The sequence below is a fragment of the Mauremys mutica genome, chromosome 7 (genome assembly GCF_020497125.1).
Source record: "Mauremys mutica isolate MM-2020 ecotype Southern chromosome 7, ASM2049712v1, whole genome shotgun sequence".
NCBI classification, from domain to species: domain Eukaryota; kingdom Metazoa; phylum Chordata; order Testudines; family Geoemydidae; genus Mauremys; species Mauremys mutica.
The window spans coordinates 31,395,549-31,411,974 of NC_059078.1; the positions used below are offsets into that span (position 1 = coordinate 31,395,549).

At 43.1% G+C, this 16,426-nt stretch overlaps 1 protein-coding gene across 1 annotated transcript in view; it reads right to left on the reverse strand.

The window, feature by feature from the left end:
• Window positions 1-16,426, reverse strand: part of POLA2 (DNA polymerase alpha 2, accessory subunit) — a 52,063-nt gene that overhangs the window by 33,934 nt on the left and 1,703 nt on the right. Inside the window, exons 3-11 of the mRNA XM_045025771.1 lie at window positions 15,982-16,067; window positions 14,766-14,823; window positions 14,024-14,130; window positions 11,612-11,805; window positions 9,691-9,779; window positions 8,213-8,368; window positions 7,512-7,574; window positions 5,767-5,809; window positions 3,994-4,118 (exon numbers count right to left, since the gene is read on the reverse strand). Of these exons, the coding sequence (XP_044881706.1) occupies window positions 3,994-4,118; window positions 5,767-5,809; window positions 7,512-7,574; window positions 8,213-8,368; window positions 9,691-9,779; window positions 11,612-11,805; window positions 14,024-14,130; window positions 14,766-14,823; window positions 15,982-16,067 (921 nt within the window). The remainder of the gene's footprint in view (window positions 1-3,993; window positions 4,119-5,766; window positions 5,810-7,511; window positions 7,575-8,212; window positions 8,369-9,690; window positions 9,780-11,611; window positions 11,806-14,023; window positions 14,131-14,765; window positions 14,824-15,981; window positions 16,068-16,426) is intronic.

The window sequence follows — 16,426 nt, forward strand, 5'->3', positions numbered from 1 at the left end:
TGTCTTCAACATCCGAACCTTGAGTTGCTTCACCTCATGGTATGGAAGCTCCATGGTTGAACCAGATTGAGCTTTCCTGTTCAGGCCAGGTTAGACTGGTCCTTCTTGGCAGCAGAAAACTCTCTCTGAGAGCCACATACCTTGCCAAATGGAAGAGATTTTCAATCTGGTTGGTGCAGCGCCATTCGTCCTTGACACTAGCATCAGTGCCGCTTATTCTGGACTACTTCCCCCATCTGAAGCAGCAAGGGTTTCGTTATCGTCAATAAGGGTGCACTTAGCCGCCATCTCGGCCTTTCACCCAGGCGAGGAAGGCTGCTCTGTGTTTGCTAACCCGATGGTCAGCCAGTTCTTAAAAGGGCTCGACTGGCTATACCCCAATGTCAGCCAGCCTGTCCTGGTCTGGGACCTCAACCCAGTCCTTTCTAGACTCATGGGACCGCCTTTTGAGCCCTTGGCAATGTGCTCCCTGCTCTACCTCTCTTACAAGATGGCATTCCTGGTGGCAATAACTTTGGCCAGGAGGGTGTCTGAACTCAAGGCCCTAACCCCAGAGTCCCCTTATACTGTGTTCTATAAGGACAAGGTGCAGCTCAGGCCTCACCCTGCTTTCCTCCCAAAAGTTGTGTCACAGTTTCACATTAACCAGGTCATCTTTCTCCCAGTGTTCTACCCTAAGCTGCATTCTAGCGGCAGGGAGCAGACTCCACTCACTAGATGTCTGCAGGGCGCTAACCTTTTACATCGAGAGAACGAAGCCGTTCAGAAAAAATCGGTCCAGTTATTCGTGGTGGTGGCAGGACAGAATGAAAGGCCTACCCGTGTCGTCACAACACATTTTGTTGTGGATCACATCCTACATCCGCGAGTGCTTCAGCCTGGCAGGGGTTCCTGCACCCCCGATCGCTGTGCACTCCACCAGGGCGCAGGCTTCAACAACAGCGATCCTGACTCTGCTCCCTACTCAGGAAATCTGCAGAGCAGCAACGTGGTCCTCCACCCACACTTTCACCATGCACTATGTGATTATGCAGCAGGCCCAAGATGATGCAGCCTTTGGTAGAATGGTGCTCCAATCAGTGGATGACTCCGACCCCGCCACCTGAACTTGGGCTTGGGAGTCACCTGATTGGAATTCACATGAACAAGCACTCGAAGAATTAAAAACAGTTACTTATCTTCTTGTAACTGCTGTTCGTTGAGATGTGTTGTTCATGTCCATTCCAATACCCACCCTCCTACCCCTCTGTCGGAGTAGCTGGCAAGAAGGAACTGAGGTGGTGTAGGGTCAGCAGTGCTCTATATTGGGTGCCATGAAGGTGTGACTCCAGGGGGCACCCAGGCTGACCCTATGATTGCTGCTAGGAAAAAAATCTTCCTGCTACTGTGCGCGCGCACATGCCTGATTGGAATGGACATGAACAACACATCTCGAAGAACAACAGTTACAAGAAGGTAACTGTTTTTTTCAAGGTGCCTTTCACCTTTTCTGAAAAGAAGGGTAAATCACTGTCTTCGAAGGGAATTTAATAACTGCCTGTATTTGTTGGACACTCACAGGGATTGTGAGGCTATGGGTAGCTTTATGTAGTTACATACAGACATTGGGCTTCATTTTTGGTTTAAATTCATTGTGCATTCTTAAAAAATATATATATAAAATGAGATTATCTAACAAAAAAATGTTACTGCAACTAGTCTCTTCTGGGCAGACACGGCTTGGTTTTAAAGTCACACTACGACCTCTAGTGGGCTAGCTGATAAACCCTATCCCTTATGTGGTACATAATCTAAAAACTCTTTGGTTTACAGCTAGTATTGTTTAGAATTCAATTTAAAGACAAACAAAGAGGCGACATGGGCTAATGGATAGAGCACTGGCCTAGCAGTCAGGAGACCCAAGTTCTATTCCCAGCTCTGCTACTGTGGGCAAGTCACTTCCCCTCTCTCTGCCTGTTTCACCTCCCACTCTTTATTTGTCTTGCCTATTCGGAGCAGGGACTGTCTCACTGTATCTGTGCAACACCTTGGACAACAAGGCCCCGACCTCAGTTGGGGCTCTAGGCTATACTATATACCAGAGCTTCCTCTTAATACTACTGTGCACTTAACTCAGTAACTTACAGGAGTGAGTGTATTTCTTTTTCAGATGGGGAAGCCTTAGACACTCAGACTTTCCCAAGACACAGAACAAGATCGTGGCAGAGAGAGCCCCTGGCTTCCAGTCCTATGCTCAAGTCACTATAAATCCTAACGTAATCCCCTGGCCTGGGTGGTTGTGTCCCATGCCCCTTGCACCCAATTTACAGTAGGTCACAGACATCCTCTGGACAGATCAGCTTGAGAGGTCCTAGAATCTGAACTGTTGTACACCTCACACACTTTGGAATGAGCTTCCTCTGTCCCAGGGAAGTATGTAATCCATTAATCAATGTCTCTGCCTCCGTGCCCGCTCCAGAGAAGATGCGAGCATGTTACAGTTCAGCTAGAGACAGATTCACATCGTTTATGGATCGGGCACAGAGAAAGGCATGTACTAACTCTAGGTTGCACTAACTCTAGGGCTATTCCTGTCAACCAAGAAGATGTGCACATTACAGCAAGGTAGGTATTTGCATCAGGGAATTCAAAACTTCACATGGAGATAAAAAAAAGCATTCATATATTATGGGCCTTGTAAGCGGACTTGCAGCAATAAGCTTTGACTAAGAATGGTCATCTTGCTTTTTGGATTGTAGCCTAATTGATCACATCATTTTTTAAGCCTAGTATTTTTGAATGGAAACAGTTTTCAGCTTCATGTTATACCATTTAGTTACAAAGCAACTGCATAAAAAAGGGAAATAAAACTAAGGTCCTGAAAGCCCGTGTTCATTAACTATCCATAGAACTTTTTGTAAGAGCATTAACCCCAGTGTCCTGGATAAACTCCAGCTTTGAGTAATTCCATTCTACCTCCTTTAATTCCCCACCTGCAATTTTAATTAGATATGGGAATCAACATCTTTTCTAGTCCTAAACAGTTAAGTTGTGTTGCTATGCAGTCAAACAGCTGCAATGATTCTTAGAGGATTTGTGCTTTAGCATCCTATTATTATGGACCAAGGCCACAACTGGAATCAGGACCTCATTGTGCTAAGAACTGTACAAACATACAGAACGACACAGACACTGCTCTACAATGCTTACATTCTAAAGCCCCAATCCTGCAAAAAGTTATGCACATGCTTAATTTAAAGCATATGAACAGTCCCCTTGACTTCAATGGCACTACTCACATGCCTAGAGTTAAGCACCTTTGTGCTTTCTCCCATGCTGCCCCTCACACTGAGAGGAGCTCCCCAAAAACATCTACAAAGCTACCTCATTATCCTCCTTCAAAACTCTCCTCAAGACTTCCGTTCTGTGATGGCTACCAAAAAAAAAAAAATTGACAATAGTTAGGCCGCTGGTGTGCTGAGACCACAGTCTAGCATGCTAGCCAGTATTGTCTCATTGTAGTCCTGTCTGTCTGTCTCCATCTGTTGTCTCTGGTCTTATACTTACAGCTTAAGCTCCTTAGTGCAGGGACCATCTTTTTGTTTTGTGTTTGTACAGCACCTAGTGCAATTGGGAGCCTTGGCCCGTGACTAGAGCGCCTAGGTGCTATGGTAATACAAATAATAATAAAAAATGCTTAAGTTTTTGAGAGATCAGAATATAAATTTATGTCCAGATGTAATAAGAGTTGAAGGCAGAGGAGAACAGGTCCTACATAAACAGAAGAAATATTTCAGGATAATTACTAGGGCAAAAGCCATTTCTCAGGAGAACCCTAGTTGGGACCGCAGCCCTAGTTCTGCCAGGATCTCCCTGTGAGAAGACCCCTGCATGGAACTCAATGGGCTCCATGCTGGGCAGGGGTCCATCTGCAAAGAATTAATTGCAGGGTCTGTACCCAAACATGCAACTCTTCTCCTGAATAATCCAAAATTAAGGAATAGTCTCTCTTACCAGGATGCAAACATCTGGCTTGTCTTTGTTGATAATATCAATCAGATCCAACATAGGGTCATAGGTGATGCTGTCAGAAGTTGTGTAGGGCCCACAAGCAACCAAGACCATTTGCAGCTCCAAATCTAAAATGTATTGCAGCAGTGTCAGCACAAGTTTCTAAGCTCCCCTCTGCCCATAGGGCATCCTCTATCCTGCCATCACACACGTGGGGGGATTTCCCTTTGCCGGGTGCTGTTTTCTCTCTCTAAGATCTTGCTGTCAGATGTTGTACACAGAAGCATCCATCATATGGAAAGAGAGGAACTGTGGTGTGACTTTTAAGATCACACACACAGCTATTTCTTAGCTGTTAAGATTTTTCTGGCTGGGGTGTGCAATACAAAAGAGCATTCCCCACCCTGCCACTTAAAATATTTCTCTATCCTTTTATTTAAAAAAACAAAAAAACAAAAAAACCCCACACTTCTCTTCTGACAGGCATTCATGTAGTGCCACATCACTGATGGAGGGAAGGAGGGTAAAAACCCAGACTACAGCCAAGACATTGCTTGTGTTAAGTATTTGCATGGGGAGGATGAGAAGTAGAAGGAAGAGAGACAATTCAGCATCATGAGTGATTCATACTGCCCTGTTCAGCTCACCTCCAAGTTTAGCCAGATGTACTGATATCTTCGTTGCACAATAAATCAAGCCAGAAGTTCTCAATGAAAGGGCACATCAGACGTTGAGGGGGCCTGATGAGCCTTCTTACGGTTCAGTGGTTAGGTCACAGCACCACTCAGGTTTGGCTTATCCACCCCTCCGTCATGGCCAGGGGGTAGGGGAATGGCTCAAATTTAAATGAGTGGTGTTGCCATCTGGTCTGCAGGAGGGGAGATGTGGCATCACCTCTCAGGTTTGGCTCAGCCACCCCTCCATCTGATAGAGGAGAGACTGGGCCAAATTTGAGTGGGTGCTGTTGTGACTTAGTGTGCTTAAGGGGGGGGGGGGTATTTTTGTAGTGGGGGGAGCCTTTAAGTGCTAAGGGGGGCAGTGCTAAGGTGGGGCGTGGTTCAAGGGAGGTTGAGACTCTGATATAGAAAGACTGGAGAGATCAACAGTGACTTCTCAGCATGTGATGAACTGATCATTTTTCCTCTGTTTCCCTCCTGGATTGCCCTTCCAGTAGATGGAAAGCTGCTGAATTGTATTTTATTTATAATAAAATAATAATATATAAATAAAATAAAATTCAGCAGCTTTCCATCTACTGGAAGGGCAATCCATATATATATATATTATATATATATACATATACATATACACATATACATATACACATATATATATATATATATATATATATATATATATATATATATATATATATATATATATATATATATACATACATACACACACGCCTGTCTTACAAATTCTAATTAAATGCCTTTGGTTGGGTTTAAGCCAGCCCCTGAAATTAATTCAGCTTTTCATTACATTCTCAGTGCAGAGTCAGAGCACAGGAGATTACTTTAACAATAGATCACTGGGATCAGATCCAAGAACAATCCCACAATGGACCTATTAAAAAAAAAATAGGAAGCTATGCCCAGTAATGATGCTTTTAAACAGTTTCATATGCACCAGATCTGAGAAACTGCACTAGCTGCAGTTTGTGCTGTTGAGTGTGTATCTGTCTAGTTCTCTACAGGACCAGTATGAAAAGCTAACCTTGATTTTCTAAGCTGGGGGACAGGGGGAGAAATCATTTTTAAAGATTGAACTCACCATCAGCTTGCTCTGTAGATTGGTAGAAAGGAAGAGGCACCCCCTGAAGAGAAAGGATACTTGAAAAATCATTGCAAGCAAAGGGAATAATTGCGCATGGCCAAATTCTACTCTCAGCAACACCAATATAAACCCACAGTAGGATTTGGTCCATAGCCTCTACATGAAAGACATTTACTCCATCTCTGCACTGTAACAGCCTCTGAAGGAGTGAGGAGAAATTAGCTGATCAAATCAGACTAGGGACAAATACATTCCTGGGTAATTAACACATGCCTCTGTGGTACTGTGAAGCACAAGACCATAGGGCAAGTGACCTCAACTGTGATGTGCATTAAGCTCTATAAATCTACTGCCCACAGGGGCTTAGTGAGATTAAAAAAAATTGAGGGTGGGGGGAAGTCAGCCTCATGCATTACTGATAGATAGGATATCACTGCAACTGCCATCTAAAAACTATATATCCCCAAAGGGGCACTTGGATAGCCTCAGACAAACCCTGTGATACTTAGTAAGAAGCATTTACTGAAGAGGTCTTTGCAAGATGTCTAAGTTGTGGAATAAAGATGCAATGTAACCACGCCAGCTGCATGTGCACAAAACAGGCGGAGGGATGCTTGCTAAGGAAGTAAAAGTTAGATTGCCCGGTTTTTCTATGTAGATTTCAAGGAACATCAGCACTACAGGAGGTGTTTGGGAATCAGAACATGGAGTTGGGGGAATATCATTGATCTATTAGAATCAGCATTGAAACTCAACAGAAAGTATTCCCTTCTGCACTCTTTAGTTTTATTAAGTTTGCAAAGCCTATTTATTCAGGCACTATCAAAGGTGATGGGACTCCCAGTGAGTTGTGGATACAGTCTTTCTAGCAGTTTGATTTCTGGATGCCACATTAATAAGTGTTGTATTTTCTGATGTTCTAGGGTGTCACCATATCGAACACCTAGTGATACACAGATGCAATAAACCTAACACAAAAGACGTATATTGAAAAACAAACCTTGGCCTAAGTTTTTCAAAAGTCCCTGACAATTTGGCGGGGGGAATCCAACCTGAGACACTAAAGGAGCCCAGTTTTCAGGAAGTGGGTGCTCAGCACATTTTGAAAGCCAGGCTTCTTTAAATGTATCACGTTAGGAACTCAAAAATAGAGGCACCCCAAAATCATTACCTACTTTTGATAGCTTAGACCCATGTTTTAAACAGATGTGCCTCACAAAGGTAAGATTAACTTGTACTGAGTACAAGTTACTTAGATAGACAAGACTAACTCCTTTTTTTACCAGAAGGGTTAATTATTTAATCATTCAGAATTATGTCACAATTACATTCTTTTGATCATCCAACTCTAAAATCACTTGTAAGCATATTTGCTGAGTTTCTAATGTGCCCAGGGGTGCTCCCCCTGGCTCTGTCCCAGCCCCAGCCCCACCCCGTCCCTTTCCACCCCCTCCCCTGAGCGCATCCAGTCCTTGCTCCTCGCCTCAGCACCTCCTGCACACTGCGGAACAGCTGACTGTGGCAGGTGGGAGGCACTGATGGGGGGCACTGATGCTAAGCACCCACCTTTTCCCCTCCACCCCGTGGTACTCCAGCCTGGGAGCATCCCTGGAGTCGGCGCCTATGTTTGTAAGAACAGATAAGCCAGTTTCTGGGAAAAGTTCTAGACCTGCTCCTGATGTTTCACTGACAGCACAAAGACATGGGAAGAGTAGAAAAGAATTTGTGCTTAGTTTACTCACCTCATACAGCTTAGATGCAACCAGTTTTCCACCAGTACTGTTAATACTCTCCATCACCACTACCTGGAAAACAGTTAGATAGAAGAAACCATGACACCAGGGTGACTGCTTGTTCAGACTCAGGAAAGGGCTAGGCTATTGATAATACTTAGCTCTTATTTAGTATTTTCTTCAGTAGATTGCAAAACACTTTACAAAAGATGTCAATAGCATTAGCCCCATTTTACAGAGGGGAGATTGAGGCACTGAGAGGGGTCATGACTTGCCCAAGGTCACCTGATAGGCCAGTGGCAGAGCCAGGCATAATATCCAAGTCCCCAGTCCAGTGTTGTGTCTACTACACCAGAATGGTTTTATTATAAGGTAATTTACTTCTGCCTATCCCTCAAGTAGTAATAATAAGACTGTGGCTATTATTTATCATATCCAGATCTCAAAGTGCTTTACAAAACAAAGTAAGCATCAGCCCCATTTTAAAGATGGATAAACTGAGTCACAGAGACTAAGTGATTTTCAAAGTTACCCAGATTCCACTGAAACTGATTAGGCTCCTTTGACAATTCTAACCCTCCACACCCAGCATTCTAGAAACCAGGACTCAAACCTTGAAAACTACCTTATATAATTCCTGCATCTCAAAGTAATGGACAGATTTCCTAGCCCCTTCTGCCCCCAGCAATATGCCCGATCCAACACCTCACCTGTCCTGGAAAGAGGGAGTATTCTTTCAGTTCTGATAAATCCACAGGAACTTGCCCTCCTGAAGAGTGTTCCCGATCCCCTTCTAGAATGACCGACTTGGCATTCAGTTTTCCGTTGCTGTCACAGCCAATCTGTCCCAGCACAGTGACCAGTTCCTACAGAACAGAAAGCATAGAATGATCTTTGCCAAAGGAATCCTACAGCACAAAGTCATATCCCATGCAAGACAGCAATCTCCGAAGCTCCACAAATTCCCAGTGTATGGATCTTGCCTTAAAAAACTAAGGGCAAGGAAGAGACACCTCAGGCCTAATTTTCAGGCCCAATTTTTGACCTGCAATAAACGAGCCTAACAATGGACTTCCTGGGAGAGAAATAAAGCTCTCTCTCAATGAATCAGTTGTGGGTGCAACTCCTTGCAGACACAAATTTTTACCGTAGTTTGCAAATCAGGCCCATTTCTGCTGGGCCAACTTGGCTTAAGGAAGCGATAATGCAAACCAAGCAAATTGATCCATGGTCACAGTTGTATCTAAAGTACTTACATGTATCTCAATACTGTAGTATCTGAGAAGCTCACAATATTTAAGGTATTTATCCTCATTACAACCTGGGTATGGTGAACAAAGCACTATTATTCCACTGTACAGATGGGGAACTAAGGCATGCAAAAATTAAGTGACTTCCCAAGGTCATATAGGAAGTCTGCTGGCCAAGCAGGGAATTGAACCCAGGTCTCAGGCGTGCTCTAAACTCTAGACCATCCGTCCTCTCCGGTTTGGACTGTCTCACTGTTCAGGTTGTGCAAGTCTGCTCTGCTGCTCTCTGCCTCCTACAGACATCCTCACATGCTCCAGCTGGTCTTCTGGCTCTGGCTCTTCAGACAGTTCCAACATACTTCTGACTTTCTGGCTAACGTCTGTTAGTCTATAAGATGCCACAGGACTCTTTGCTGCTTTCAGGCTATTGGTTCTCCTTATATGTAAAAGCTGGAGTCTACCTAAGCCTAATTTATATGGATAACATTAACATCCACTATTACATAAGACAAGAAGTTTAGAAGGAATTTAAGCCCTCCTGCCTAAAGGCATATGCCGGTGCGTAAACAGGCATGTGGAAGGTCCCCTATAGGGAGTAATTCCATTGTTGTCCTCTTTGATGTTTCTTATACCTTCCTCTAAAGCATCTGGTATTGGGTACTGTCAGAGATAGGATATCAGGCTACACAGACCCCTGGTCTGATCCAGTCTGGCAAATCCCCTATTCTTATAAGTTTCCTTGAGAATAAAGGAAGCAGAGGGTAACTACACAACATGCCATTGACCAACAGTCTCAAAGGTGCAACTTCTATATATCCTGCAATATTTAATGGAAAAAATCACTGCCAATGCAATGTAGTGACAGACAAAGGCATAACAACAGAAGAGACTTGCAAACACACACACTTATGAAAAAGCTCCTGAGCTGCAGTGCTTACCTGTGCAGGGACTAACACAGACGTGAACTCCTCGATCTTGTAATGTTTCTTCAGTGCATCCCCAAGTTCTTCTATCTTCCAGGACAGTACTAAAATCATAAAACAGTGTAAGAACATTTAAGATTTCTGCAAAAACAAGGAGACAGAACATGAAGTTAGCAGCCAATTTAAAATAGAGTTTCTCTTTCAGGATCCAAGGTACTTATCTGTCCCTCCTCTCCCCCCACAGGGAACCTAAGAGTCTCACAAATTTTTAACATTTATCCTCACATTACCCCATGCAAGGTAGGGAAGTGCTGTTATCCCCATTTTATAGATGCAGAACTGAGGCACAGTGAGACTAAATGACAGAGCAGGGAATTGAATCCAGGTCTCCCAAGTCCCAGGATCGCATTTTATCCTACCTACTGCCTTAAAATTCCATAACTCCCCTATCTCCATATACCCCAGTCGTCACCAATGTCTGATACTACTAAAGCAGAAGAAAGTACTTCTGTCTAACCAGTAAGGGAACAGCTATACCAATAGATAGTGACTTCTTAAGATCAGGAAAGGCAAACTTAATTGCCTACTTTAACTGGAGGTCAAATGCCATCTTTGAATAGTATGAAGTACCTAGATCATTTCAGATGAGCATGTTGAACAGTATAGAAAATGTTAATCGGGGGGCTCCTAATTACCCTCTCTCATGACAAAAGCAAAGGGGCAGTCAGTGAAATTGGAAGGCAACAAATTTAAAACTGATAAGTAAAAAAAAAAAAAAATCTTCCTTCACTGGCTGGCCACCCACCCACCAAATAAATAGTTAGCCTGTGGAACATACAGCTACAAGATGGTATCAAGAATGGAGTAGGATTCAGCATTTATATGGACAAGACTATCCACAGTTCCATTAAAGAGGGTTGTGGTGGGGGGTTAGGGGGAGAGGGAGAAGAAAGAAAATAAACCCACTTGCTTCAAAGCTTGAGTCAACTTTCAATCTCTCCTATGGGCAGGTTATTCCATAACTGACCACCTCAAGTTTCTTGCAGCTTCCACAGACGTATCTAGCACCAACCACTGTTGTCCAATATCTTGTTTCCTAAACAAAATGCTGCCCTGAACCAGTATGGGAATTCCTATTTATATGGGCAAACCAAATCTCTCACTTTTCATTAAATTATTGGCTTGACTTTCAGTGATGCTGAATTCAGTGGAAGCTGTAGATGGCCAGCACCTCCAAATACAAGACCTGATTTTCAGTCAATCACTGCAGTATCAGAGCATCTTACACACACACACACACACACACACACCCGCAAAAGTGAAGCAGACTTCATGGAGTCTCTGGAACTGCTCCCTTTTCAAGGTCTCAACTGTGTGTAGGGTTTTTTTGTTTGTTTGTTTGTTGCTTGGGGTTTATTGGGTACAAAGAGGTGTCAGTTTTGTGCATGCTGTTCTTACGGTGGAAAGGATTTTGCAAAGAAGGTTTTGCAGCATTTTCTAAATGTGGTCAGGGCCTGGACTCCCTAATCCCCTCTAGAAGTCTGCTCCATAGCTGGTCCCCTTATCCAAAAATGCACTGCCCCAGTTCTCACATGCTTCAGCCTGTGCTTTGTGGTCTGTATTGTCCCAGAGGAGAGCAGCTATCATGGTGGTTCATAGATCAAAATTTGCTCTTTGATCTCACTGGGGGTTGATCCATTAATTGCTTTGAAAATTAGGACCCAGGCATCAGACTGGCATCGGAAGTTAACTGGGAGCCAGTGGACGAACTTGGACAAAGGCCTGATGTGCTCACAACAGCCTTCAAAATGTCCACTAGAACAAAGTTTTCATTGGGAAGAAGCTTCTGGCTTCCCTAGTTAGTAAAGATGTTAAGAGCCAAAGTGTAAGATACCATAAGTCATTAGGGGTTCTTACATACAAAAAAGTAAGGTACCTTCCCGGATGTCACGAAGCTTTTGGAACATGAATTTGTAACTCTTGGTGAGCAACTGTTCTGGTGGACCAAAGAGCTTCACACTTGATCCATGGCCTCCTTTTCCACTCCAGGACGTGTCCTGTACAGAGCCGAATGAGGTTACCACCTCACCCCGGTTGCTCCGGGAGCCATACTTCTGAGAGGGAGTAGCGCTGCATGGAGGGAAGAAACGAAACTGTGAAAAGTAACTTGATCTCATCTGACTTTAAAAGCAACAAATCCAGTACAAGTTAGACTAAGCCTTGTGTAACATGGATTTATTCTGATATCTAATATCTTAGACATAGAGACCACTTGTTCTGCCACAGAAATGGAGCCACCTTTTGGGTAGGATGTGGCAGCTGTTTAACACAGTATAACAATACTATACAATGGTTTAGAACAAGAATAATCCTCTATCCACATGAAACTGCAGGGGGAGTTTTAAGCAGGCAAGAATATAGGTACCCAAGTTGAAATTTAACCAGATGATGGGGTTATTGTCACTAATGATTACAAAGAAAAAAGCCTCAACACAAACCATAACTCAGTGGGCTCTTCAATGGCTAAGTGGTTGAGGCACTGGTAGCAAGTTTCTCTTTTCACCTGTGCCTTTCCTACTATCCAAAGGCACGTGCAAGTATCAGGAGAAGAAGAGGACTCCCAGAAACGGTTCTGGGCCAGCAGCTTGTTGAAGTCTTTCCCACTATACTCTGTATGTCTCTTAGGTAGCAGTAGTCTAACCGGTCAGTAGTTTCTGCCCACCCAAACCCAGTAGTGGTAGATCTTTGTCTCTATCCTGTTGGCTGTCTTTGGGAGAGGAAAGCAGAGACATCTCTGGTCAGATCGCATCCCACAGTGGTAAGTCATTTCAGAAGAAGGATTGCCCAGTGGGTAGGGCACCAGTTTAGAACTTGGGAGACATGGTTCAATTCCTGCCCCACCACAGACTCCCTGTGTGATCTTGAGGGGAAAAAAAATAATAAAAAAAAATATCACTTAACCTAAGTTCCCCATCGTTAAATAGGCAATAATAGCACTGCCTTACCTCACAGAGGAGTTGTGAGGTGCTTTGACACTAGTGATAGGGACCGAATACATGGTTAAAATAGACAGACAGATCTGCTCCCTGACTTACTCTAGTTTTGCCCCCATGTCATCAGATTAGCATACACCATGAGACTGGGAAGGCAGTGTGGATTAGGGCACCAAACCAGGACTCAGGAGACCTGGGATTTATTCCCAAATTCTGCCACTGACCTACTTTGTGAGCTTGATCAAGTCACTTTGCCCGTTTTTCTCTCAGCCGTCATCTGTCATGTTTAACTAGCTTTTTGGGGCAGGGATTCTCTCACTATGTTTGTAGAGTGCCTATCACAATATGGTCCCAACCTCAGGTACAGCCTCTAAGTGCTACTGCATAGTTGTTAATAATTTGTGTCCATAGGCGCCAACTTTTCCCAGCACCGGTGGGTGCTTGTGTGCCGGGAAAGCGCTGGGAGCCAGGGGGAAAAAGCAGCCACGTGGCGTGCTCAAGGAGGAGGTGGAGGTGAGCTGGGGCAGGGGAGCGGGATGGAGCACCCACAGAATTGGCGCCTATGTCTGTGTCCATAATCAATAGGACTGTGAAGACAGAAGTTGGAAAGATTCATATATTTTAAGGCCTAAAGGGACCACTATGATCATCTAGTCTGACCTCCTGTACAGTACAAGCCAGAGAACCTCATCCAATAATTTTTGCATCAAACCCATAAATTCTGCTTGAGCTACAGCATATTTGTTAGAAAAAATATCTAGTTTTGATTTAAGGATTTCAAGTGATGGAGAATCCAGCACATCCATAGCTAAATTGTTGCAACAATTACCCTCACTGTTGAAAGTTTGCACCTTTTTCAAGCCTGAATTTGTCTAGCTTCAGTTTTCAATAAGTGGATCTCATTCTGCTAAATTAAAGAGCTGCCTACTATCCAAACATCTCTTCCCCATGTACATACTTGAGGACTGTGACCAAGAGTTTGGGGTAAAATAAAGAAACTGAACTTAAGTTTCTCACTTTAAGGTCTGTTTTCTAGACCTCAGATAATAATTGTGGCTTTTTTTTTTAAACTCTTCCCAATTTTTCAAAATCTTTTTTGAATATGAACACCGAACTGGATGTAATGATCCCATAATGGTTTCAATAATGCCATACACAGAGGTAATACCACTTCCCTACTCCTGCTCGGTATTCCCCTGCTTATACAAGAGGAAATTCAGTTTCTAGTTTCATATGTCTTGAGGCTTTAGCTTCAAGATTCAGCCACAATTTAAACCACATTCAAAGTTAGTGTGAAGAGGAATAAGGGAGCTGCTAGAAGAGCCAACTCAAGTGGGAGACCAATAGTACCATACCTTGGTGAGAAGCTGTTTGGAGAGAAAACTAGGTGGGGGCTACGGGTGGATAGAGTCCTTTTAGACCGTGGATTCTCTGGTGTAGTTATGTTCCGTTTCTGAGAGCCCTACAATACAGGAAGAACAGATGTGTCAGTCTCTCTCAGACTACTTTGAAATGCAATTGAGGGTTTTACACATATGCCATTCTCTGTCAGCTACTACTCCTCAGGAGACGCATGAGAGGGCCTTATTCTCCATTGCAATGCACCTTGTTTAGTCATTTAGATCAATACCATGTAAAATGGGTGTAAAATGCTCCCAAACCAGATTAGTAGGGCAAAGTATCAGGCCTATCACTTTTAAAGTGACACAGGCCCCGATCCTGCAATAACATTTGCACAGATGGACCCCTGCACCCACACCAAATTCAAAGCAGTATGCAGAAGTCATTGATGGACTGGGGCCTTATTCCTTAAGAATAGCCCTGCAACAGTCATGAAAACTGTCCAGCCCAGCCACAAGATTTATCTTCCCTTCCTTACCCTGATGAAAGGGAAACAATATTTAATCACACATCCAAAGAAAGAACATTGTGCTCGCCCCTGATAAGAGAGTAAATCTTTGCTTGCATTAAGACAGAAGAAATAGCAAACAAACAGTAACACTTTCACATATTCCACCCAGCTTCCAACATCTCAGAGGAGAATGGAACTGGGTAGCTCTTTTTGGAATAGAAACATACAGAACACTATACACTTACTTTTGACGGTGTTGTGTAGGCATCTAAGAGGTTCTCCTCTTCCTCCTCTACGTCAATGCTAACAAATATTAGTCATGGAAGAGAACAGAGTACTGTCTACTGAAATATAAGATTTGATCATTTGTTGCCCTGCCCCTTTACTCAGTCATTTGCAAAATCCTATGGTTCTGTCTTGGAAGTGTATTGCCCTACACAGGTGCAGCCATTTACACTAGTACAATGGAGAATCTGGTACATAAATTCCAATTAAAGTGCTTAAAAACAAAGACATTATAGAAGTAAAACTATCTTTAGAGGGCCATTGCCCTTCTTGTAAAATGGAGGTCACAAGATTTTTGCCAAGCACTAAAAATTAATTCTTGATTTATTCCAATAGGAACTATCCAAAGGTGCCTAAGGTATGTCAAAAGTTTGCAGTTCTGGGAGCAACTTAAGATATTGACAAGAAACATTACACAAAAGGAATGCATTTTCCAACCTTAAAGTTAACAGCTTTCTCCCATCCTGCTCTTTTATGCATGGAGAAGCCTCCTCAAAATCCAATTCTGCCATAACAACCACAGGAGATTGCCAACTGATGTTGTCTACATAGTTTTTGTCCCAGCATAACTACATCAGTTATATTAAATTACACTGTAGGCTCTTTGGGGTATCGTCCTAAATTTTGAACAGAATCAAGCACAGAGGAGCCCAGTACAAGCACTGACTCTTTAGCAGTTTCTCCTGGTGTTGCAGAGTAAGTTGTTACTTATCTTTGATCTAAGGCTAGGAGAACTTTAATATTAAAAATCTTTACTAGAGAAAGTTGACTACCTATCTTAGGTACTTATATGATTCCTATCATCATAGCATCTGAAACTCTCATGATCTTTAATGCGACATACACCCACCCACAAGGTAGGGCAGTGCTACTGTACTCAGTTTACAGATCGAGAAATGAGGCACGGAGAAACTAAGTGACTTGCCCATGGTCACAAAGAAAATCTGCAGCATAGCAGGTAATTGAACCGGTGTCCAGAATTCCAGGCTAGCACCCTAATCACTGAACCATCCTTCCTCTCTTGAGTAACAGATTACATGTAATTAATTCCTTGTAAGATATGCTATATAGTAACACCAAAGTACAGGCTGAATCAAGAAAGTCAGCTAAAAAGGGACTTATTTTTGCCTTTTCAATTAGAAGTCCTAATATTAAACAAACAGCAGAGAAGGATACAGTCCCTGAATGGTGTTGATATCCTTGATTCCAGAGTATCTGTTGTCCTTTTTTTGATGACCTTTAGTAACTCTTTTGTTGAGTACCTGAGGAATAATGAAAGTCCATGACTATTTCAAGCTGCACACATCACCTGATTATATAGCACTTCACATCTCTAAAGATCTTTACGGGTGTTAACCAATTATTTCACCCTGGGTATTAATCTTCACCACCATTTCACAGATGGAGAAACTGAGGCAGAGAGATGAAGTGTCACCCTAGGCCACGGAGAGAAACAGCATCAGAGTTAGGATTAGACCTTGAGAGTTCCCAGCCCTGTGCTCAAGTCCTCAGTCTTCTGTTGAAAAATAAGTTAAAAAAAATTTCAAAAGCGATTTGGGATTTTAGAATGTGCTCAGATGTCTAGTGGCCGCTAAAAATATGGCATAGATAGGGACCTGTA